Raw genomic sequence first — 23,553 nt, 5'->3', positions numbered from 1 at the left:
TCTAGATGGGAAGGGGAAAAGAGGACTGCAGGGGAACCATTAAAAGTCCTTTCTCTCAGGGCACTAGCATTTTAATGGGTGAAAGTAAACAAGAAACAAGTGAGCAAATACAAACAAGATAGCAGAGCATCAGAATAGTCACAAGGAATGAGTATGATATGAAGATAATTGAAGCAGTGTGTTCACATGTATGAAACACAACAATGAAAACTGGTACCTCACTTATATAACCGTAACCCCTCTCTATATCACCTTGACAATAAAATTTTAAAAATAGAAACAAAAGGGGGCTGGGAAGGTGGCTCAGTGGTAGAGCGCTTGCCTTGCATGCCTGAGGCCCTGGGTTCAATTCCTCAGCACCACATAAGCAAAAAGAAAAAAGCCGGAAGTGGAGCTGTGGCTCAAGTGGTAGAGCGCTAGCCTTGAGCTGAAGAGCTGAGGGACAGCGTCCAGGCCCAGAGTTCAGGCCCCAGGACTGGACCCAAAAAAAAAAAAAAGAAACAAAAACAAAAAACCGGTGGAACTGCTGGAAAGAGGGAAATGTGATAGGGAATAGTGAGAGGGAATAAGGTTGATATATTCATAACATTGTATGAATGTGTGTGTGTAAATGTTACAATAAAGCCCTCCTCCCCCTTATACAACTAGTAAACCAATGTATGGTATTTGAAAGAGAGATAGGTGGGTATAAGGAAGCCGCTCTGAGAAGGGCTTGTATAGACTGAGATATCAAAGAGAAGTACAATCTAGCCTCCAAGGTTGAGTCAAATGGGGCCTAGCCTTCAAGAAGGGAGACAGGCATGAAACTGAGCAACAGTACTTAAGTGAGAAACCGGTTTGCCTTGAGTGGGGGCAGAGGAAGGGTCAAGAGAGTGTGATCGGAGAGCAGTGGCATGTGCCCTGGGTCTCATGGGGAAGCCTTTGTGTAGCAGAGCCTTGGTGATCTCAGGGCCACCACGCTCAGCAGCCCTATCAGATGCCTCTGTGGACTCACCTCCTTCAGCTCCAGCTCAATGATCTGCTCCTTGAAGGAATAAGCTTTGTTCTCTCGTTTCATGTTGGCCTTTTTTATGCTGTCCTGCTGAGCACTAAAATACAAGTGATTAGCTAGCCTGAAAGAAAACACCAAGCTCTTCAGCCTCCCACTAGCCATGAAATCACTGTTAGCTTTAATTTTTTTTTTCCTTTTGTGGTGGACACTGAACTCAGGACCTTTTGTATGCTAGCCAAGTACTCGACCACTGAGCTATACACCCTTCAGTTCCAACTAACTTTTTTACTTTTTTTTCCCCCTCTCCCTTTTTTTTTTTTTTTACATTTTTTGAGGCAGGGTCTCAATGTAGATAGGGTCTCTATGTAGCCCAGGCCAGCCTGGAAATCACATCTTTCTGTCAGCCTCCCAAGTGCTAACATTGTAAGCATACACCATCACGCCTGGTATCCAGCTAGCCAGGATGGTGCTAAGTCATACACTGGCATTTTTTTTAGGTCTTAGGACCTAAAACCAATAAGGTATCTGCCCAATAGACAGGTTGTCTTGTTTGTTCTTCACAATGACCCTACAAAAGAGGTGTTGTCTCTATCATACAAGCAAGAAAATTAGGGTTGGTGCAGGAAAGGCAACTATGACTGTCAGTGAATCTTACCTCTGGATGATGGATTTGTCAAACAGCTCCCCGGCAGGAGTCTGCATGATGGCAAACTCCTCCCGAGTCACCAAGCGCAGTGCAGGGTTCTGCACAGAGGCAGTGATAGTACTGATGATCTGTGGAAGGACCCGATCCGGGGACAAGATGGAAAGGGAGCCCATGGCATTCATGGAAGACTGCCAGATAAATACAGACAGAATCAGTCTGTGCCAAGCCAGCACCAAAACTCAGTCCCACAACACCTCAATGTCCTTGGCAGTTGGCCCCCTTATCTCTGCCTTGTTCTTTCCGAGTACTGCTCACCAGAGTGGACAACTGTGGCTTGTGCCTTCTGTAGTAAACAAGCTTTTATGCCTTGGCCTTAGTCTGCTAACAGCACTCTGATTTGAGGGAAGAAGGAGAACACACAAACTTGTTCTACACCCTCAACCTCCAAGTGGAGCCCCCCGATCCTTTCCAGAGTTGTGCACGTGACCCAGACTAAGAAAAGTCAAGACAGAATTTGAGTCAGGCTGACCAAGGAGACCCATGCCAGCTGGAGCTGATGAGACTAGGTATGAGCACAGAACACTAGCAGCCCCCTTCTACCAGTAAGAAAGACTGAGGATGTACAATCCCAGCAACATCAGCTGACTCTAGCACCATCAGACCCAGCTAGTCGTATCCTTGATTTCACAGGTAAATAAGGAAGTTCCCTTTGGTGCTTAAATGTATTTATATTTCTGTCACTTACAACTAAGGATCCAAGCCCACAGCTTATCACAGCCCCTCCTTTTTGTGCCCTCCATTTCCAACCAAAAGCCTGAACCAGCTCATGTGTCCATCACCTGGTTCAGGGGACTCTGTGTGGCAATCCTGGGAATGATCTGATCCAACTGCCTGGTGATGAAGGCTTCAGGGTCAATCTTCATTTTGGTGAGAAGTGCTGGCCAGAGTCCAGACTGTACTGCCACTGCAAGAGAAGGGCCTCCTTGAAGCTTTCTTCCCAGCCTACTCTCACCCTGCCCAATGAAGTCTGACAGTATCTCCCACTCCCATACCCACGATAGCCACAGACCTAAGGATGGGTGATGGGAGATGATCAGCATCTCCCGGGCCAGCTGTTCCGTACTAGTGACATCACCCTCGAGTCCTGGGATCCCAGAGATGACACACAGAGCCTCCTGCAGGACTCGTGGAGACACATAGGCCTTTCCTGTCTCGGTCATCTCCCCAGCATCAGTCAGAAGAGCTTCTAAGGGCAGCACCTACATGGAAACAATGTATGAGTTCCCAGGGCTTTCAGCCCCATGCAGGAAACCTACCAGTGACAATGCATCTCTCATTCACACTGTGCTCTCCCACAGGCTGTTAGATGCGCCAAGATAGTGCGACTTCCCACCTAAAAAGCCTATACAGGGAAGAAAATGGACAACTGGTCCACGAGATCTGCCCATACCTACATATCTGTCACTAGCTTATGGAGGAAAGCAGTGAAACATAGTCTATTCCCAAATTCCTCCCAATACTGACTGGGAGACCCTGTGCAAGTCATCTCAGCTCATATGAAAAAATAAGTGTCCTAAATCCTATCTGACTTGAAAGGTACTGTGAAAAACCAAAAGGGAGACTGGTAGAAAGTATGTTAAAGTTTATTAAAATGCTTTAAAACTATAAAAGAACAAAGATTCAAAGAGGAAAAGGATGAGCCATGTATCAAATGGCATGGAAAGGGTTAAAATGGTCTCTAAAATGATAAGGAATTGTATGAAAGATGTTATAAGAGCTCAAGGGCAAAGCAGAAGATTCTGGTATCCCTTAAGGTCTGAATGAGAACAGTCCAGGAGTGGCCCAACTAAAACCCCAACATATAAATCAATGAACTGGCTGAACAAAGCTCTAGTCTAGGCTCCATACAACCTCACCTTGTGAGACGTGAGGACATTCTTCAGCTCCTCCAGGAGGCCACTGGCAAGCTTAAAGCCCCCGAGAGAGGACAGCAGTTTCCGAACCGTCTGCTGAGCTTGCCTACGCACGTGCCAGGTGCGGCTCAGGAGCACTGCCACCAAGGCCCGGTAGTACTGCCTGCAAGCATAGGGACAGATCATACTGGAACACCAGGGAGCAAGGCTTTCCACAGCCCACCCACCACATCCCACTCCTCCACACCCTGCAAAGGCTTGCCTTGTTCAACCAAGGGATAAAATAAGCAACCTTCACGTACAGAACTTTGTTGCCGGTGAGTCTATGCGAGTGGTCAAGAAAAAGTCTTTCGGTCAAATGCAACACAGTACAAAGGGCTACAAGAAGAAGAAACAGTGGAAAGTGTTGGGCTTTTATTTTTCAATAGCTAAATGTCTTTCTCTATCACTAGAATAAACTGTTAAACCCACAATATAGATAGGAAGTGACAGTTCATTTTTCACACATAAATTTCAGAATAAGATATATTCTTATTTTAATAATTAAAATAATTACTAAGCAGGGCACTCGTGGCTCACATCTGTAATCCTAGCTACTCAGGAGACTGAAATCTAAGGATCGTGATTCAAAGCCAGCCTGGGCAAAAAAGTCCCCATGAGACTTTTATCAGAAAACCTGAAGTGACATTGTGTTCAAAGTGGTAGACTACTAGCCATAAGCAAAAGAGCTCAGGGACAGAACCCAAGTCAGGAGTTTAAACCCCATGACCAACATAACAAAAAAATCACTAAAGGAGTGACATTGTACAAAAAGAAATGTATTCATTACCTGACTTATGAAATAGTGACCCCTAAGTATAATTCCTTAATAACAATAAAAAATTATATTTTACGTAAAAATAAATAAATCACTAGCCACATAGGGTGGTACCTGCCTGCAACCTCAGCATTTGTGAGGTCAAGGCAGGAGCATCCAGGAAGTCACCCAGCCTGGGTGCCACAGTTGAACCTTCTGGAAAAAAAAAAAAAAAAAAGGATCAAATTTTTTTTTGAAAAATCTACTATGAAGTTCAAAACTAAGGGCCTCATACACAAGATATGGACAGATTTCCCACTCTAGAAAACATATAGAGGGCTGGGAAGGTGGCTCAGTGGTAGAGAGCTTTTCTTGTATGCATGAGGCCCTGGGTTCAATTCCTCAGCACCACATAAGCAAAAAGAAAAAAGCCAGAAGTGGCGCTGTGGCTCCAGTGGTAGAGCGCTAGCCTTGAGCTGAAGAGCTGAGGGACAGCGCCCAGGCCCAGAGTTCAGACCCCACGACCGGACCCAAAAAAAAAAAAAAAAAAGAAAAAGAAAAAACGAAAACATAGTGGATACAACAGGCACAAAACTGTGTAAAATAGACAGACAAGGGGGCTGGGAAGTTGGCTCAGTGGTAGAGTGCTTGCCTCGCATGCCTAAGACCCTGGGTTCAATTGCTCAACACCACATAAGCAGAAAAAAGCCAGAAGTGGTACTGTGGCTCAAGTGGTAGGGTGCTAGCCTTGAGCTGCAGAGCTGAGGAACAGCGCCCAGGCCCAAAGTTTAGCCCCCATGACCAACAGGAAAAAAAAAAAAAAAAAAGATAGGCAAGGGGCTAGAAATATGGCTTAGTGGTAGAGTGCTTGCCTAACATGCATGGAGTCCTGGGTTTGATTCCTCAGTACCACATAAAGAGAAAAAGCCAGAAGTGGCACTGTGGCTCCAGTGGTAGAGCACTTGCCTTGAGCACAGAGAGGCTCAAAGACAGTGCCCACGTCCTGAGTTCAAGCCTAAGACCAGGGGGAAAAAAAAAGGTAGACAACTACATATAAAAATACTTATGTGTGGGGCTGGGAAGGTGGCTCAGTGGTAGAACGCTTGCCTTGCATGCCTGAGACCCTGGGTTCGATTCCTCAGCACCACATAAGCAAAAAAAAAAAAATACTTATGTGTGTGCATATATACACATATGTGTGTGAGAAAGAAAGAAAGAGGAGAAAGAGAAAGAGAGAGAGAATATAAAAGCATCTGGTAAAACTGTTTATCTATAATCAGGAGAACTGGGTGACCACAGATCAAAGCAGGAGTGTAATTGTTAGTGTAGCCTCTTACATCTTTTTACTTTTGAATTATCTGAATGTATTTTTTTTTAATAAAAATTCTTAAAAACCAGGAAGTGACTAACAGTTGCAGCTCATTAATGGGGTGTTGTGATTTGTGAGTCAAAAGAATTTTCAAATCACTAATTAGTGGCAGACTCCTCTAAGGCAACCTAGAATTTTGCACACACATTTGGAGATCAGTTATTTCTTTTCTGCTAGGGTAGAAACTGGTAGTTTGTATCTCCTAATGGGGGAGTAGAGCCGATTGCGCTCTCCAAGTGCTTCTCAGCAACCTCTAATATAAGAGCGCACCAATTATCTAACCAGCTATCATTACAGCTGGTATCACAGCTCAGAGAGTGTCACTGTTCTGACTCCACAGTTCTCCTAGATTCCCCTAGCTTCCTGATCCCGACACTCCCACAGGAATGAATTCATTCTGACCACAGCCCAACTGCTGGCCAGATCTTTGGCTTTTGTAGAAGTGACTGGCTGAACAGCTGGTCAGGGACAAACAAGTCCTTTCTTGTGGCCAAAACTTAGTTCCAAGCAACTCACCATCCTCGGAAGCCAAGAGTAGGAATTTCTCTGAAGTGAAAATCTGCTTCTTCTCATCCACGACCAGCTGCCAAAAGCTGCCTAATTTGGCCTCTACAAGAAACCAAGGGTCAGACCATGACACAGTGCACAATGGAGGACCGAGGTCTAAAACCTGAAGCTGCTGGGACAGGTTTTGTGAGGGAGCCTCACTGGCTGGATCATTCCTAGGGTTGCATTGCTCTTCCTTTGAGAATGAACTCATGCTGCCTGCAGGAGCCCACACAAGTGGCTTCTCCTCGGAAATTCCTCTTTACCTACTCTGTCAATACTTTAGGTTCATACATCACAACTCTCCCTGTACTCCACAATTGGGACTGTCTAGGTCCTCATGGATCCAGTTCAAATGCTTCCTTCCCCATAAAGTCTTTCCCATTACTCATACTAATACTCTCCCTCAAACTGTCCTAGTGCTACATTTTACAATGAAGTACATTGTTATCTTCCTGCTTCTTGACAGAGTAAGCACCCTGCTATGAGATGGTGAGGTCATGTTCACCACTCTGTATCTACTCTCTCTATCACTGCAGCCTGGCCCTCCATATTCATAGGGGACACACAGTAATATATGCAGAGCTGAACTCTACTTCTCACCACAGGAATAAGGTCAGGCATGTGCACATGCAAGGAGTAGGAGATTGTGACAGTCGGATCCACAGGGTCTCCCAAAGGCCCATGTGCTAAAGACTTGTTCCCCAGCCTATGGCACTCAGGAAATAGTAAATTCCTAGAAGACCAAGTGAGGTCCCTGGGTGTATATATATACATGTGCGCTGATTCAGTACAGGTTCAAAGATAATGGGACAACTAAGTACAAAATGAAGCTTCTGAAACCATGAGCCAAAATAACCTTTATTCCTTTACTTGGAAGTGGCACTGTGGCTCAAGTGGTAGAGTGCTAGCCTTGAACTGAAGAGATGAGGGACAGTGCTCAGGCCCAGAGTTCAAGCCCTATGACCGACAGAAAAAAAAAAAAAAAAAGCATAAAAACTCCTTTTTGCTGATTTTCTCAGGGACTCTGTCATAGCAACAGAAAGCTAAGTAATGGTGAACTAATAAAATATGGACTAGAGAACTACAAAAAAAGAATGAGAAGGCTCTTTCTGTCATAATATCTGTAATCATTTCAAAGATGGTATTGTATGTAATATAGTACGGTGTATATCTTATGTTACCCCCCCATGTTTCATTACAAATTGACCACATCTGGACACAAAACTGGTAACATAGGGCTGGGAAGGTGGCTCAGTGGTAGAGCACTTGCCTTGCATGCATGAGGCCCTGGGTTCGATTCCTCAGCACCACATAAGCAAAAAGAAAAAAGCCAGAAGTGGCACTGTGGCTCCAATGGTAGAGCGCTAGCCTTGAGCTGAAGAGCTGAGGGACAGCGCCCAGGCCTAGAGTTCAGGCCCCACAACCGGACCCAAAAAAAAAAAACAAAAACTGGTAACATAGTCTAAAGAGGGGAACTTAGAACTAAAGCAAATTTGTCATACCATTTTGTATCCTATGAATATATGCTTAATGAAGACAGAAAGTGCTGATACCAAACACAGATCCATTTAGCATCATCTCCAAATCCACATTCTGGAGCACAAGAGCAAAGGATGGTCAGAGTCCTCTGGTTGCCTTCTCATTATGACCCAGCCTATAGCTGGTGAGCTGATGCCAAAAGGCACTGCATCCAAGGACCCTTATTATCTACTATCCTCAACATCTATGGATCCTTACCAGCCTGTGAATCAGCCACAGAAAGCTTTGAGAGCAGCAAGGCTGCAGCAACCCCTTCAGTGACGGTGGGAACCTGAGTGCTCTGGGAAGCTGCCTTCTCCACTGTCTGAGTGAGCAAGGGCAGTAAATCCAGTGCCTGCAACAATGTGTCACCTGTGGAGAGAGGACCAACACCTTACAAAACATCTTGAGCTCCAGGGTGGCAAGATCACTTGGAGAAAGGAGTTATTCACATCTAAACTGCTAAAACCCTTTTAATTTAGGGCTGGGAAGGTAGCTCAGTGGTAGAGTGCTTGCCTTGCATGCATGAGGCCATGGGTTCAATTCCTCAGCACCACTTAAGCAGAAAAAGCCAGAAGTGGTGCTATGGCTCAAGTGGTAGAGCGCTAGGCTTGAGCTGAAGAGCTGAGGGACAGCGCCTAGGCCCAGAGTTCAGACCCCAGAGCCAAAAAACAAAACAAAACCTTCAGTTTACTGTTAAATACTATAAAGAACTTAAGTTAGAAATTGGGACTTAAATCAAACCATACAGACATTAGAGATAGAAGGATCCTTATTAACCCTTATTCATTAATCCTAATTAATCCTTATTAATCTGATAGGTAAGAAAACAGAGATAAATTGTCCAAGGCCTCACAGCTGGTTGACACAGAGCCAGTGCCAACATTAAACCTATGAATGCCAATGTGGTATTCTTCCCCCATACCAGACAGACCACCTTTGGATCCAAATTCCAAATCTGAAAACCTGCCTTAAAAGCTTTTTAAAATAAACTCTTTTTAGTGTGTACGCTGGTACTAGGACTTGAAATCAGTGCCAAGGTGTCTAACAAATTCTTTTTTTTGGGGTGGGGGGGGTTCAGTCGTGGGGCCTGAACTCGGCCTGGACGCTGTCCCTCAGCTCTTCAGCTCAAGGCTAGCACTCTACCACTTGAGCCACAGCACCACTTCTAGCTTTTTTCTTTTTGCTTATGTGGTGCTGAGGAATCGAACCCAGGGCCTCAGGCATGCAAGGCAAGCGCTCTACCACTGAGCCACCTTCCCAGCCTACAAATTCTTTTTTTTTTTTTGGTCAGTTGTGGGTCTTGAACTCTGAGCTTGGGCACTGTACCTGCACTCTTCAGCTCAAGGCGAGCTCTCCACCACTTAGCCACAGTGCCACTTCCAGTTTTCTAGTGGTTTATTGGAGATAAGAGTCTCAAGGACTTTCCTTTGCCGGCTTTGAACCATGATTCTCAGACCTCAGCCTCCTGAGCAGCTAGGATGATAGGCATGAGCACCAGCACCCAGCTACAAATTCATTTTTAAAAGGAGAAACCAAAAAGCTGGGCGCCGGTGGCTCACACCTGTAATCCTAGCTACTCAAGAGGCTGAGATCTGAGGATCTCGGTTCAAAGCCAGCCTGCGCAGGAAAGTCCGTGAGACTCTTATCTCCAATAAACGACTAGAAAACCGGAAGTGGCTCTGTGGCTCAAACAGTAGAGTGCTCACCTTGAGCTGAAGAACGCAGAGACAGCACCCAAGCCCAGAGTTCAAGCCCCAGGACCAACTAAAAAAAAAAAAAAAAGAGAAACCAGATAGGTGCTGGTGGCTCATGCCTATAATCCTATCTACTTAGGAGGATGAGATCTGAAGATCACAATTCAAAGCCAGCATGGACAGAAAAGTCAGTGAGACTCTTATCTTCAATTAATCATCAGAAAACCAGAATCGGAGCTGTGGCTCAAAGAGATAGAGTGCTAGTCTTGAGCAAAAGAGCTCAGGCCAGTGCCTGAGCTGAGTGCCCAGGCCCTGATTTCAAGCCCCACAACCAATAGAAAATACATACATATATACATAAATACATGTATGTATGCATGCATACATATATACATACATACATAGATAAATGTACATATGCAGTTCAAACTATAAAAACTATATACTTTTAACCAGATGCTGGTGGCTCATGTCTGTTTTCCTAGCTGCTCAGGAGTCTGAGATTTGAGGATCATAATTCAAATCCAGCTAGGGCAGGAAAGTTCGTGAGACTATCTCCAACTAACTACCAGAAAACCAGAAGTGGCACTGTGGCTCAACGTGGTAGAGTGCTAGCCTTGAGCGAAAGAGCTTAGGGACAGCCCCCAGACCTCAAGTTCAAGCCCCAATCAAAAACAAATTTAAAAACCACTATATATTTTTAATTAACACTAACTCATTTTTATAACTATTCACAATGTATCAGAATATTTCATACTGAAGCTGGGAGCCAGTGCTCATTCTCATGACTCAAAGCCAGGCCAAGTAAAAAAGTCCATGAAACTCTTATCTCCAATTAGTCAACAAAAAGCTGGAAGTGGACCTGTTGCTCAAGTGGTAGAGCAACAAGATTGAGCAAAGTGGCAAAAATGCAAACCGATATATATAATTATATATATATATATATATATATATATATATATATATATATATATATGTACATACAGTTTTCAAATTGAAGACATGAGTTCACTAAGGTAGTATTGACTATTACACACATGAGCACCTATGACTTTAATCAGCATACTCTGTGGCTTTGCATAACCTCATAAATCACTATGTGAAGATAACCTATGACTGATGATACGTTTTCAGAAAAGATGGATAGATTGTTCTCGATTCAAAGTGTGTCAGTTTGGGGCTTTAACTCAAGACCTATCCCTCCACCTTTTTTCTCAAGGCTTGTGCTCTACTACTTGAGCCACAGCTTCATTTCTAGCTTTTCTTGTAGTTAACTGGAGATAAGAATCTTACAGATTTTCCTGCCCAGTCTGGCTTTGAATCACAATTTCATATGTCAGCCTCCTGAGTAGCTAGGATTACAAACATAAGCTACTGGCAACTGGCAAAGACATTTTTCTTTTCCTTTTTAAAGTTTTTTTTTTTTGAGTAACAGGGCTTGAACTCAAGGTTACATGTTCTTACTTAGCTTTTCCCACTCAGGGCCAGGTACCAACACAAAAAGGGAGAAAGAGGGAGGGAAGGAAAGAAGGAAAGAGGGAAAGAGGAGGGGGAAAAAAAGCCTAGAATAGTGATAATGTCCTGAAGACTTGTCCAACCCTACAGAGGTGGTCTCGACACTGGTCTAAAGATCACTTACCTCGGAAGGAGGCCAGCATGCACTGCAGGTAAGCGTGTCTCACTGCAGAGGTGGAAGTTTTAAGGCTGAAAGCTTTCTTGAACCAGTCAATTAGCTTCTTGGGAACTTCTGTAGTGAACCGGTTGCACCAGAGAGCCAGGACAGAGACAGCATGTACCAAAGTGCCTTCATGAACTAGGGCAAGCAGCACCAAGCCAGTCAGTTTGACATTATAACCACATCAAATCATTAGAAACAGCACAAGAAAGCAAGACAGAGTGCTAGAGAAGGAAGCAGTGACATTTTAGACCGTTCCCGGTCTTGCCAGCTGGAGGTAGGCTGAAGAAGGGGCTTATGGAAGGCCTTAAATGGTCAAGGATCGGTGTGGACCACACACTCCCCATGCTGAAGAATTACCTTCCTGCTGGAGGAATGGGATGAACAGCTCAGCCACGGTCCCATTCAGGACTTGTCCAGAAGGCCCTGACACCACGTGATGACTGACACTCCCAATCCCTGAAAGGCAGATTCCCTGTTCAGCCTCTCATCTGCACAAAACCACAGCAGGCAAGTCTTCCTGCCACTGCCATCTCAGCACACCAGGTCATAGACCACTTTGGGGTCCCCCGGCAGCCATGCTTCTCCCCTGGTCATTATTAACCCTCCTTCAATTCTCCCTTCACAATCTTGCCTTTTATAGAAGCCAGGCCTCTTGCCACGCAGGCAGGCAGCAGAGTCCTGGAAGGCAGGCTGGCACAGCCAACACTGTCAGAGAGGTCAGGATTCAAAGGACTCGCCTTACCTGTGAGTTACTTTAACCTCCCCCATTACTACACCACACTTGCACAATCCAGGGAGAAATCCCCTACCTGAGAGGACGCTCATCTTCTGGGCTACAATGGTTAGTTTTCCTTCTGAGCCTGAGAGGAGGGAAGTAAAGGTTCAAATTCATGTCATCCCCATTTTCCCAAGGAGTGAACAGTACACTCATGAGATCATATATGATATAGACTCCAAAATGCTTTTCTAATGTGAATTGGGTCTAAAAATGACATTTATTAGCCTTTTGTTTTCTAAGAAGCACTGTTCTTAAAAGAAAATCTAATAGAAAAAATATAAAGAAAAAATGTTCTAAATCACTCAAGTTCCTAATACGTAAGACTTCATCAGTGTCGCAGTGTATTTCTGTTTGTTTTCCTAACATGCAAAGTTACTTAAAAACACTGAAATCACCTCATGCATGTCCCACAAGCCTACCAACCCTACTACACAACCCTACCAACAAGCAGACTCAGGAATCAAGTCCCCACCAGATCCTGGGGAATGCTGGGGGAATAAACCTTGGCCATTTCCAGGGCCAAGAAGGCCTGCTCACCTCCAAGGATTGCAAATAGGTGCCTGGTCAGAGTCTCCATAGCTGAGGAATCACTGCACTGGCGGGCCAGGTTGTGCAAGGCCAGCACAGCTTCGTCCATCAGGCGGGGACTGTTGGATTTCAGCTGATCTGGACACACAGAGCCACTGCTCAGGGACTGTCAGCAGCTGAACATACCAGACTTAATCTGTCTTCCCCAGCCTCCCAGCATTTCACTCCTGTTTGTTCTCATTGTAAAGGACCTCTAGAAAGAAACTCTGCCTGAGTTAAGTAAAGTTCAAAGTATTATCTCTAGCTGAGCACACAGTTTGAAGCCAACCTGGGCAAGAAAGTCCATGAGATTCTTTTTTTGGGGGGGGTCCGGTCATGGGGCCTGAACTCTGGGCCTGGGTGCTATCCCTCAGCTCTTCAGCTCAAGGCTAGCACTCTACCATTTGAGCCATAGCGCCACTTCTGGCCTTTTTCTTTTTGCTTATGTGGTGCTGAGGAATCGAACCCAGGGCCTCAGGCATGCAAGGCAAGCACTCTACCACTGAGCCACCTTACCAGCCCCCCATGAGATTCTTATCTCAAATATACCACTACTCAGAAAAAGATAAAAGTATCACTGTGGCTCAGGTGGTAGAGCGCCAGCCTTGAGAAAAAGTAATTCAGGGATGGCCCAGGCTGAGTTCAAGCCTGAGGACAGGCATAAAAAAACAAACAACAAAAAAGTATTATCTCTAAACTGCTATCTTCTAACCACTTTTCACTAAGAATTATGACAAGTACAATCAAACCCAAGGTATGTCAGGGGGCAGCCCGGAGGTTCGAATACTCACTAGCCAGGCCTTTCACGATATCCAGGGCATACTGGCTGAGATCAAGCGTCACTGATGCCAGCAGACTAGAGATGGCTAAGGGGACAGAAAGCATGGCCTTTATCAGTCTCAAGGATCATGGCCTATTTTTGCCCTATTCCCTAGCAAATATCACCAGGCCTACTGTTTGGCCACAGAACAAAAGAGTTACTTCTACAGGGCTGCCTAAACAAAAGCTCTACTGGAAAGCTGTATACTTATCCCAGTCTGTTTAAATTTAAAAAAAAAAAAAAGCCTGATACTTATTACCAAGATAAGCAAAGCAGAGACTTAACCATCATACTTCACAGTTCAAATACCACCCTCAGACCAAGTCAAAAGAAGCTGTTAATTTGGTCTCCCAAAGGCTTCCTGAAACTTTACAATATATGCAGCACTCTAAGTAACAACACTTTTACACATTCTTCTAACAAGTAAGCTCATGAATTTCCGAAAAGTGTCTCTGGTTTATTTCCTGCAATCCTAACAAGGTTAACTGTGATGACATCTCCCCCTCCCCAACACACAAGCCTCCTGCTGCCAAGCATAGGGAATAGAAAAAAACATCCCCTTCACCATCCTGCTCAATACAAACTTACTTTCAATTACATTCTCTGGACTCCTCAATAAAGACTTCTGAATGGTGGGCAGTACCAAATCCTTGAACTCAGAATGGGTCATGTATCTGAGCAAAGGAGCACAGTTATCCTACAAAGAGAAAAGAATCAGGGCCAAGCCATCGCAGGAACAGATCGAGATAAAAAGGTAATGCAGATATCTGACATCTGAAGTGAGACTTGTCTCATTAACTTGTCTCAGTGAATAAGGTAGGCTGCCCACTCACCAGCAGGTACTTTGGAGGCTTCACTTTGCTCATCAGGACATTCTTCACATAAAAATCCAGCAGTGCACTCTGGAGAACACAGAGACCTTACTACACCCTGATCCTGGGAAATATCTGACTGTAAGTCTAATAGGTCCTTCTTGTCAGCGCCTCCAAAAACCACAAACCAATGCTATAAAATCTGTGGTAAGCAGAGCTCTGGTCGCTCCTGCCAATCTATTTAAAAGCCTTCCATGGCTTCCTTTCTTTTTTGGGGGTCCAGTCCTAGGGCTTAAACTCAGGGCCTGGGCACTGTCCCTAAGTTTCTTTCTGCTCAAGGCTAGCAATCTACCACAACACCACTTCAGCTTTTTCTGTTTATGTGATACTAAGCAATCGAACCCAGGACTTCATGCATGCTAGGCAAGCACTTTACCTTAGCCACCTTCCCAGCCCCCTTCCACGGCTTTCCATACCCCTAGGAGAAAGTCCAATAGTCTTGACATGGCTTCTAAGGCTGTCTACTCCCAGTTTATACCTCACATACTCCTGTCTCTCCAACCCCACCTGCACCCCAGATGCTCCTTCTGTGCCTAAAGTGCTCTTCCTCGCCTCTTTACTCTCAAACTCCCTTCATTATGGAGACGTGTTCCCTAGGTCAGGTCCTCCAGCTGTACAGTATCACAGCTTCTTGCATTTTCCCCTACAGCACTTATCACCATTATAATTAACTAGACGATCATCTGTCTAATATCAAATTCCTTCTCAGATTCACTTCTACAGGGATCCCTTATATATTGCTAGATCCCCAACAATTGGCAGTGTTTGGCAGCTGCCCAATGAGGGTGTGAATAAATGCCTACATGAATAAACAAAATATCATGCCACAACTAGGCTCTAATTCACGAGCCAGAACTGCAGAAAAAACCTGCCAATTCATTGAAGTTCATTATCATTGCAAAAGGCCAGGGTCTCATGAAAAACCAACAAGCATGACACGAGGCAAGCAACTCAAGGTAAAGTAAGTTCCCTTTCCTTCATTCTATTGCATCTATGATGTGACAAACCTAAAGCCACCATGCCTGGCACTTGCCTTGTGCTGATTGACCACGACCATTTCCTTGTGACTTGTGCAAAACTGCACCAGCAGCCCCAGCATGCCAGCATAGTTCTGGTTGGGTTCTAGGCTGAGAATAGCTGACAAGTACTGTTCCACCAGCCCAGGGTTCTGAAGAAGTGAAAAGAGGGTAGATCAGATGGTGGGTCAGGCACAGAAGAACCACCTTGCACCTCCTGCCGCCATCATCACCTCTTTCCACAGCTTGGTGAGCTTCTTCACAGCACCATTCACAGCATGCTTGTGGGAGCCACCCAGCACCTCCAGCAGCAGCAGACACTGCACCTCCACCTGCCAGGGCCAGGAAGACTTAGGTCAGGATGTGACATGGAAGCAGGGTTCCCACAATCCCATAGTCTGCCAGTGACCTTCAGCAGGTCCTCTACATTATGGCTTTAACTCCATAACACCTCTTCCACAACTCCAGCCTGATCGCCTTCCTTTAATCATGTGGTTCACTGAAGTGTTTATTTAGTATTTACTAAGCACCTTCTGTGAGTCAGACAACAAAGGCACATGGGAAACAAGGCAAAACACAATGCTGCTCTGGAACTTAATAGTCCAGAGGGAGAAAAAAATATATTAAACAATGACCTAAGTGAACACACAACTCCAGTAAGACAGGTATTGTGCAAGAAAAGGGGGCCTATTTCACAAATACATATCACAAACCCACACGAAAGACAGGATCTTACTATGTAGTTCAGGCTGGCCTTGAACCTCAAACTCACTACACAGGCTAAGCTGGCCTCAAACTATTTTTTGGAACTTAAAAAAAAATAAAACTTAAGGCTTGGTGCTACTGGCTCATGTCTGTAATCCTAGCTACTCAGAAGGCTGAGGATCATAGTTCAAAGCCAGCCCTGGGCAGTAAAGACTTCTACCTCTAATTAACCATTAAAAAGCCAAAAGTAGAGCTGTCAAGTGGTAGAACACCAGCTTTGAATGAAAAGGCTAAGAAACAGCAACTAGATCCTGAGTTCAAGGCCCAGTAAAAGAGAGGAACCAAAACTCATCACGACAATTCTACTCCATTAACTTCATTTCAACAATGAAATGCAAATATAGGAAAAATGATGGGCTAGAGTCAAGGTTCAACTGGTAAAGCATCAAAAGTGAGTATAAGTCCCAGAATAAGCAAAACAGAAAACAGTCAGATGCTAGTTGCACATATGAAATAGTAGCTACTCAGGAGGCTGAAATCTGAGGATCAAGGTTCAAAGTCAATCTGGCACAAAGTCCCTAAGACTCTTCTCCAATTAACCACCAAAAAGCTGGAACTAAAAGTAGGATTCAAGTGATAGAGTGTCAGCCTTGAGCTTTTAAGGGATCACCCAGGCAGAGTTGAAGCCCAACTACTGGCACCCAAAAGAAAAAAAAAAAAAGGAAGGCTGGGAATATGACTTAGTGGTAGAGCGCTTGCCTAGCATGCATCAACCCCTTGGGTTCCATTCCTCAGTACCACATAAACAAAAAAAGCCAAAAGTGGTGCTAAGGCTCAAGGGTTGGAGTGCTAGCCTTGAGCAAAAGCAGCTCCGGAACAGTGCCCAGACCTGGAGTTCAAGCCCCAGGACTAGCAAAAAAAAAAAAAAAAAAAAAAGGAAGAAAAGGAAAGGGAAAAGAATGATTATCAAGGGAAGAAAAACAAAGACCTGGTATGATCTACATTTTTTTTTGAGGGGGGGTCCGGTCGTGGGGCCTGAACTCTGGGCCTGGGTGCTGTCCCTCAGCTCTTCAGCTCAAGGCTAGCGCTCTACCACTTGAGCCACAGCGCCACTTCCGGCTTTTTTCTTTTTGTTTATGTGGTGCTGAGGAATTGAACCCAGGGCCTCATGCATTCAAGGCAAGCGCTCTACCACTGAGCCACCTTCCCAGTCCCTATGATCTACGTTATTGTATTTGTGTTTTCTGATTTTCCTGCTTTTTGTTTGTCTTTTCCACACTGAGCTGTCTTGTCTTCCATCACATGTGATGACGGTAAAGCTCATGCTTTTCGTACCACTATATTCCCAGTGCTTAGCACTGTGCTTGACTCAGAAGTCAAAAGTACTAACGATGCCGGATGCTGGTGGCCCAGGCCTATAATTCTAGCTACTCAGGAGGCTGAGATCTGAGGATCACAGTTCAAAGCCAGCCCAGAAAGGAAAGTGACTCATGAGACTCTTATCTTCAATTAACCACCAGAAAACCAGAAGTAGCACTATGGCTCAAAGTGGTATAGAGAACTAGCTTGGTACAAAAGAGCTCAGAGACAGCACCCAGGCCCAGAGTTCAAGCCCCCAAAAAATTAATTAATTAAGGATTTCATTGCATTCATTTACCCCCTAGTCACATGCCTTGGAACAATTTGAATCACTTGGAGGCAAGAGCATTCTGCACATGGGAGGTTAATCATTAGCCTCTATTTGCTGACACCCCCCCCCCCAAAGATCCAGGAACCTACCAGTTTGTTCCAGATGTCTCCTTGACGCTTGGCTTTCGAGGGAAAGACAATGCGCACAAGAAGGCAGGTCCAGGTTAGGGCCAGCAAGGCTGCGGAGCCACTGCTCTTACTGCAAAGAGAAGGGTGGAGGAGACAAGTGAGGGCAGAGCGGTGGTCTCTACCTGGACAAATGTTAACCCCAAGGCACTGCCTCGTACAGTGGATTCCTCCTTAATCTATCAGAGCAGAACTTGAAACTCACCCCTCACAACTCATCTATGACAACTCAGGACAAGAGTCTAGGCCTCATTAGCCAGACTTCTTCATGACACTTAGAAGTATTTAAAAAAAAAAAAAAGAAAGAAAGAAAGAAAAGAAAAAGACAGCTTCCCCATCCAGTGCCTTGTGTCCACTGATTCTTGCCCTCATCCTCAGGAAGGAAGTTTTCTCCACTGAGCGGGCCAACTCCAGGAGGCATTCAACGTGCAGTAGGCTAAGAGCCGGGGGAGCTCACATATACTCCACAAGGTTCAATTATATCAGCCTACTTAAGTAGGCCTCTACCAACCCAGATGACTTTTACCACTTACCTAGGAACGCCTGCTTTGGAGCCAATGCCTGAAGACTGCAGAGAATGCAGAAGGTTCTTAGCAGTGGCCTCTGGCTGGGCCTCAGCCAACTGCTGGATGGCTGCCTGCAGGGCTCGGCGGGAGGCTGCATCTCTGGAGGAAGAATGAAGGAGAAAGGTGACATGGACAGGTCACCTAAGCAGAGCTGCTCTGGCTAAGCACTAGTCTCTTGTGGGGAAAAACTAGCTGCATTATAGTCCAGTGGCTCAGAGTTAGAAAAATAGCTAAATTAAGTGGCACTGTAGCTCAAGTGGTAGAGCGCTCGCCTTGAGCTGAAGAGCTGAGGGACAGCGCCCAGGCCCAGAGTTCAAGCCCCACGACCGCCAAAAAAAAAAAAAGAGAGAGAGATGGAATATCAGAAAAATAGCTAAATTTACTTCCTCCCAGAATTCTCAAAGTAGGTGAAAATTTCAGGGCAAATAAGCCATTAAAGAATATAAGGGGGGCTGGGAAGGTGGCTCAGCGGTAGAGCGCTTGCCTTGCATGCATGAGGCCCTGGGTTCAATTCCTTAGCACCACATAAGCAAAAAGAAAAAGGCCAGAAGTGGCACTGTGGCTCAAGTGGTAGAGTGCTAGCCTTGAGCTGAAGAGCTGAGGGACAGCGCCCAGGCCCAGAGTTCAGGCCCCACAACTGGACCCCCCCCAAAAAAAAAAAAAGAATGTAAGGGCAAGCCAGGCACTGGGGGCTCACTCATGTAATTCTAACTACTCAGGAGGCTGAGATCTGAGAATCATGGTTCAAAGCCAGGCTAGGCAGCAAAATCTGAGGTTCTTATCTCAAACTAACCACTCCCCCCCCCCCAAAAAAAAATAAGTGGCACTATGGCACAAAATAGTAGAGCACTAGCCTTCAGCAAAAGAGCTCAAGGACAGCATCCAGGCCCTGAGTTCAAGCCCCACAGCAGACCAATAAATAAATAGTGTAAGGGCAGCACCTATATTTATGGTACATATATGTTTACTAACAACCATGTATGAGATAAATAATGGTATCCTCATTCTATAGATTTAACTTGCCCAGAACCCAGTACCTAGACACGGATACTATATTCCAGACACTGGGCCTCTCAGTTGGGATTTACCTGTATCGATGCAAAGTCAAACAGAATAACTTGCAGAGCCCTTTCACTGCTCCCTCTGGCAGATCTGAAATCAAGAGAGACTGGTCAGTAAAAACAATGAGGTGAGCCTGATACCCAGTGGCTCATGCCTATAATCCTAGCTACACAGGAGGCTAAGATTGGAGGATTGATGTTCAAAGCCAGCCTGGGCAGGAAAGTCCAGGAAAGTTTGTGAGACTGTTATCTCTAATTAAACATCAGAAACCCAGAAGTGATGGAAGTGGCACTGTGGCTCAAACGGTAGAGTGCTCGCCTTGAACTGAAGAGCGCAGAGACAGCACCCAAGCCCAGAGTTCAAGCCCCCTGACCAACCAAAAGCAATAACAACAACAAGGTGAGCACCTGATTAAGCCAGACAGTAATCTGGCCACTGGACTTTCTGGCATGCCTAATATCTTTGAGATAAAATCCTAGAAGAAAAAAGCAGTAATGTCCTATGATCTTGGTACAAAAAAGGCTTGAGATGGGCTGGGAAGGTGGCTCAGTGGTAGAGTGCTTGCCTTGCATGCATGAGGCCCTGGGTTCCATTCCTTAGCACCAAATAAGCAGAAAAAGCTGGAAGGGTGCTATGGCTCAAGTGGTAGAGTGCTAGGCTTGAGCTGAAGAGCTGAGGGACAGGCCTAGGCCCAAGTTCAGGCTCTACAACCAAAAAAAAACAAAAGCTTGAGGTTGCCAGGTGCTGGTGGTTCATCCTGTAATCCTAGCTACTCAGGAGACTGAGATTTGAGGATCGAAGTTCAAAGCCAGGCTGGCAGGAAAGTCCATGAGATTCCTACCTCCAATAAACCACCAGAAAACCAGAAGTGGCACTATAGCTCAAGTGATAAAGCGCTCACCTTGAGCTGAAGAGCTCAGGGACAGGGCCCAGGCCCAGAGTTCAAGTCCCATGACCGACAAGAAAAAAAAAGCTTGAGGTAAACCAACCAAAAAAAAAAAAAGGCAAAAACTACCAACAGCTTTAGATCCTGCATGTATAAACTCCCCATTAGCCCAAACATTTCAACAGTTTCAATGTACTTTAGAGGAAAGAAACAGAAAGTGAAGGCAGAAGTTGTACAGAGAAGGGGGAAAGATACGTTTCTTTTTTTTTCTTTTTTTTTTGGGGGGGTCCGGTCTTGGGGCCTGTCCCTCAGAGCTGTCCCTCAGCTCTTCAGCTCAAGGCTAGCGCTCTACCACTGGAGACACAGCGCCACTTACGGCCTTTCTTTTTGCTTATGTGGTGCTGAGAAATTGAACCCAGGGCCTCATGCATGCAAGGCAAGTGCTCTACCATTGAGCCACCTTCCCAGCCCCCAAAAGATACATTTCTTTTTTTTTTTTTCGGTCGGTCGTGGGGCTTGAACTCTGGACCTGGGCGCTGTCCCTCAGCTCTTCAGCTCAAGGCGAGCGTTCTACCACTTCAGCTACAGCACCACTTCCGGTTTTCTGGTGGTTTATTGGAGATAGGAGTCTCACGGTCTCTCCTGCCCGGGCTGGCTTTGAACCATGATCCTCAGATCTCAGCCTCCTGAGTAGCTAGGATTACAGGCGTGAGCCACCAGCGCCCTGCCCGAAAGATACATTTCTAAAGAAAAAAACAACTTATTTTAAAAATGGAACAGCATCCAAGGCACATGATGGTAAATAGATACCTTTTCCAGCAACACATCTCCCCAGTTCACTGAGGATCTCTCTCCTTTCTTTCACGCTGGCTGTTGTCACCTTCCCTGCAAAACGCTTCAGTGTTTCAGAAACCTGTGAAGACCAAACCCAGAGAGAAATTTTCAACCAAGCACAAAACAACAAGAACATGCGCTCGTGAGAGTATCACATGCAGGAACCATATAACTGAATCTTCTCCAGACATCTGGGGATGAACGCAGGTGGCAAAACCACTCCTAGATGACATGTACTATTTAACCCAATCAGTCAATATACCTTAAACTTGGGCAGAGAAGCAAGACAAAAAGCTCAGAATAGAAGATATCCTTTCGGAGTTAGGTGCTGGTGGCTCACACCTATAATTCTACTACTCAGGAGGCTGAGATCTGAGGACTGCAGTCCAAAGCCAGCCCAAGCAGGAAGGTCTGTGCGACCCTTATCTCCAATTAAACACCAAAAAATAAAAATAAAAATAAAAAATAACAACAACAAAAAAAGGAAAGCTATGGCTCAAGTGGTAGTGATAGTCTTGAGTAGAGCACTTGCCTGACATGCATGAGACCCTGGGTTTGATTCCTCAACACCACATAACCAGAAAAAAGCCAGAAGTGGCGCTGTGGCTCAAGTGGTAGGGCACTAGCCTTGACTTGAAGAGCTGAGGGACAGCGCCCAAGCCCAGAGTTCAGCCCCCACGACCGACAAAAAAAAAAAAGCTCAGGGACAGAGCTCAGGCCTTGAGTTCAAGACCCAGGTCTGGCACAAGAAATATATATCTTCTTTCAAAATTTCCTAAAACCTAGGGAGGGCCTACCAAATGTCCAACATGTTGCCCTTCTCTCATTCTGACCTCCCACAGAGGATGCCAGTATACTGGCCAGTCTGCTAGAGCAGAACACTGCCTAAAAATGAAAGGTTTCAGGGTTAAATCCCAGTTCTGCCTCTTACTAGGGTGGAAATGGAGTTGATGGCCTAATCTTCCATTTCTTAATCTATCTAGTACAGATAATATTACCATACAGAGATTCATGAAATGAATGAATATCACTTACTCTCATCTCCAGCCAATTAGGTGGCTACTAATACTACAAAGGCTGCAAGGGAAGTATCAGTAGTCCCAACTTAGAGGAGTGAAGGGCCTTCCTCCAAGAGAAGTCATTGCTCAGATTGGAACTGAGAGCCACAGCACCTGCATTTTTTAAACTAAACTTGAAACCAAGTAGGTCTATAGAATAATGCTGACAAGTAATTAGCCTTCAACAACCATCAGTTAGCACAGCTGCAGTTCCCCACTCAAAGCCATAAACATAAGACCCAAGAAGCAGTGGGCAAATGTCCCCAGAAACCTCGAAAAATTTGGTCCTGAGCAATACTGTAAGAACTACAAAGTGGACGAGCTGAAGACCACAGGAGCAGTTAGAGCAGGACACACTAAAACTCATCTAACCAGCACACTGATGCAGTCAACTTTTACTTGAGGAATTTCACAGACAGACCTAATTAGTAGCATAAGTCAAGGTTTCTGAGAAATAAAATCATGCTGCCTATCCTTTATGCTTAAATCTCTGCTATGGTTATTTGTGATAAAGAAACCAATTCCAAACTTCTAAAGAAAAATTTATTTACTTTAAAATGACCTTAGTTTTTTATAGTCATAGATGTATACAATTCAAGAGGCAAAGACAAAGAGTTGGGAGGTTTGCTGTTACAGACAGACCCATCGCTCAGCTGGGCACCCGTGGTTCATTCCTGTGATCCTAGCTACTCAGGAGGCTGAGATCTGAGAATCACAGTTCAAAGCCAGCCTGAGAAGGAAAGTTCATAAGACTCTTATGTCCAATTACCCATTAAAAAGGCCAGAAGTAGAGCTGTGACTTAAGTGGTAGAGCCTTGAGCATAAGAGCTCATACACAGTGCCTAGGCCATAAGTTCAAGCCCCAGGACTGACACATGTACACGCATGCACACACGCGCGCTCACACACGCACGCGCGCACACACACACGCGCGCGCGCGCGCACACACACACACACACACACACACACACACACACACACACACACACACACACACACACACACACACACACACACACACACACACACACACACACACACACACACACACACATCGTTTACCCTCATTCTCAGGAGCAACCTCTTGGGTTGGGTCTGATTTTCCAGTAGTTAAACTCCCTACCTATAAAAACAGAGATCAAGTGTTTGTGGTAATAATGACTAACTGCCATTTTACCTTTCCTTCTCTGACCCCACTGCCCCACAAGAGCAGTTCTGTTTCATAATGTGGGCCAGTTAGATAGTCTGTGTTTATATCACATGTAAATAGTATTCAACTTCCATCTAGTAATAGAAATGTCTCATCCTTCTCAGCATTTGTTTCCCTTAATAACTGCTCCCCAAAAGAGAGAATTAAAGCTGGGTGCCGGTGGCTCACACCTGTAATCCTAGCCACTCAGGAGGCTGAGATCTGAGG

General features: G+C 45.1%; 1 protein-coding gene across 2 annotated transcripts in view; it reads right to left on the bottom strand.

Annotated features, from left to right (window-relative positions):
• LOC138829858 (stalled ribosome sensor GCN1) overlaps positions 1 to 23,553 on the bottom strand; it is a 65,508-nt gene that overhangs the window by 38,466 nt on the left and 3,489 nt on the right. For both annotated transcript variants that reach the window (XM_070026417.1, XM_070026418.1), the window contains exons 2-22: positions 21,055 to 21,157; positions 19,385 to 19,448; positions 18,264 to 18,395; positions 17,695 to 17,803; positions 15,444 to 15,542; positions 15,228 to 15,362; positions 14,156 to 14,224; positions 13,911 to 14,019; positions 13,294 to 13,368; positions 12,473 to 12,601; positions 11,967 to 12,017; positions 11,515 to 11,613; positions 11,119 to 11,292; positions 8,002 to 8,154; positions 6,232 to 6,324; positions 3,853 to 3,928; positions 3,554 to 3,713; positions 2,707 to 2,896; positions 2,477 to 2,601; positions 1,647 to 1,825; positions 995 to 1,088 (exon numbers count right to left, since the gene is read on the bottom strand). In XM_070026417.1, coding sequence (XP_069882518.1) covers positions 995 to 1,088; positions 1,647 to 1,825; positions 2,477 to 2,601; positions 2,707 to 2,896; positions 3,554 to 3,713; positions 3,853 to 3,928; positions 6,232 to 6,324; positions 8,002 to 8,154; positions 11,119 to 11,292; positions 11,515 to 11,613; positions 11,967 to 12,017; positions 12,473 to 12,601; positions 13,294 to 13,368; positions 13,911 to 14,019; positions 14,156 to 14,224; positions 15,228 to 15,362; positions 15,444 to 15,542; positions 17,695 to 17,803; positions 18,264 to 18,395; positions 19,385 to 19,448; positions 21,055 to 21,157 — 2,418 coding nt within the window. The remainder of the gene's footprint in view (positions 1 to 994; positions 1,089 to 1,646; positions 1,826 to 2,476; positions 2,602 to 2,706; positions 2,897 to 3,553; positions 3,714 to 3,852; positions 3,929 to 6,231; positions 6,325 to 8,001; positions 8,155 to 11,118; positions 11,293 to 11,514; positions 11,614 to 11,966; positions 12,018 to 12,472; positions 12,602 to 13,293; positions 13,369 to 13,910; positions 14,020 to 14,155; positions 14,225 to 15,227; positions 15,363 to 15,443; positions 15,543 to 17,694; positions 17,804 to 18,263; positions 18,396 to 19,384; positions 19,449 to 21,054; positions 21,158 to 23,553) is intronic.

This window comes from Dipodomys merriami, unplaced genomic scaffold (genome assembly GCF_024711535.1).
Source record: "Dipodomys merriami isolate MVZ:Mamm:240054 unplaced genomic scaffold, mDipMer1.0.p SCAF_177, whole genome shotgun sequence".
NCBI lineage: Eukaryota > Metazoa > Chordata > Mammalia > Rodentia > Heteromyidae > Dipodomys > Dipodomys merriami.
This window is presented reverse-complemented; position numbering and strand designations above follow the sequence as displayed.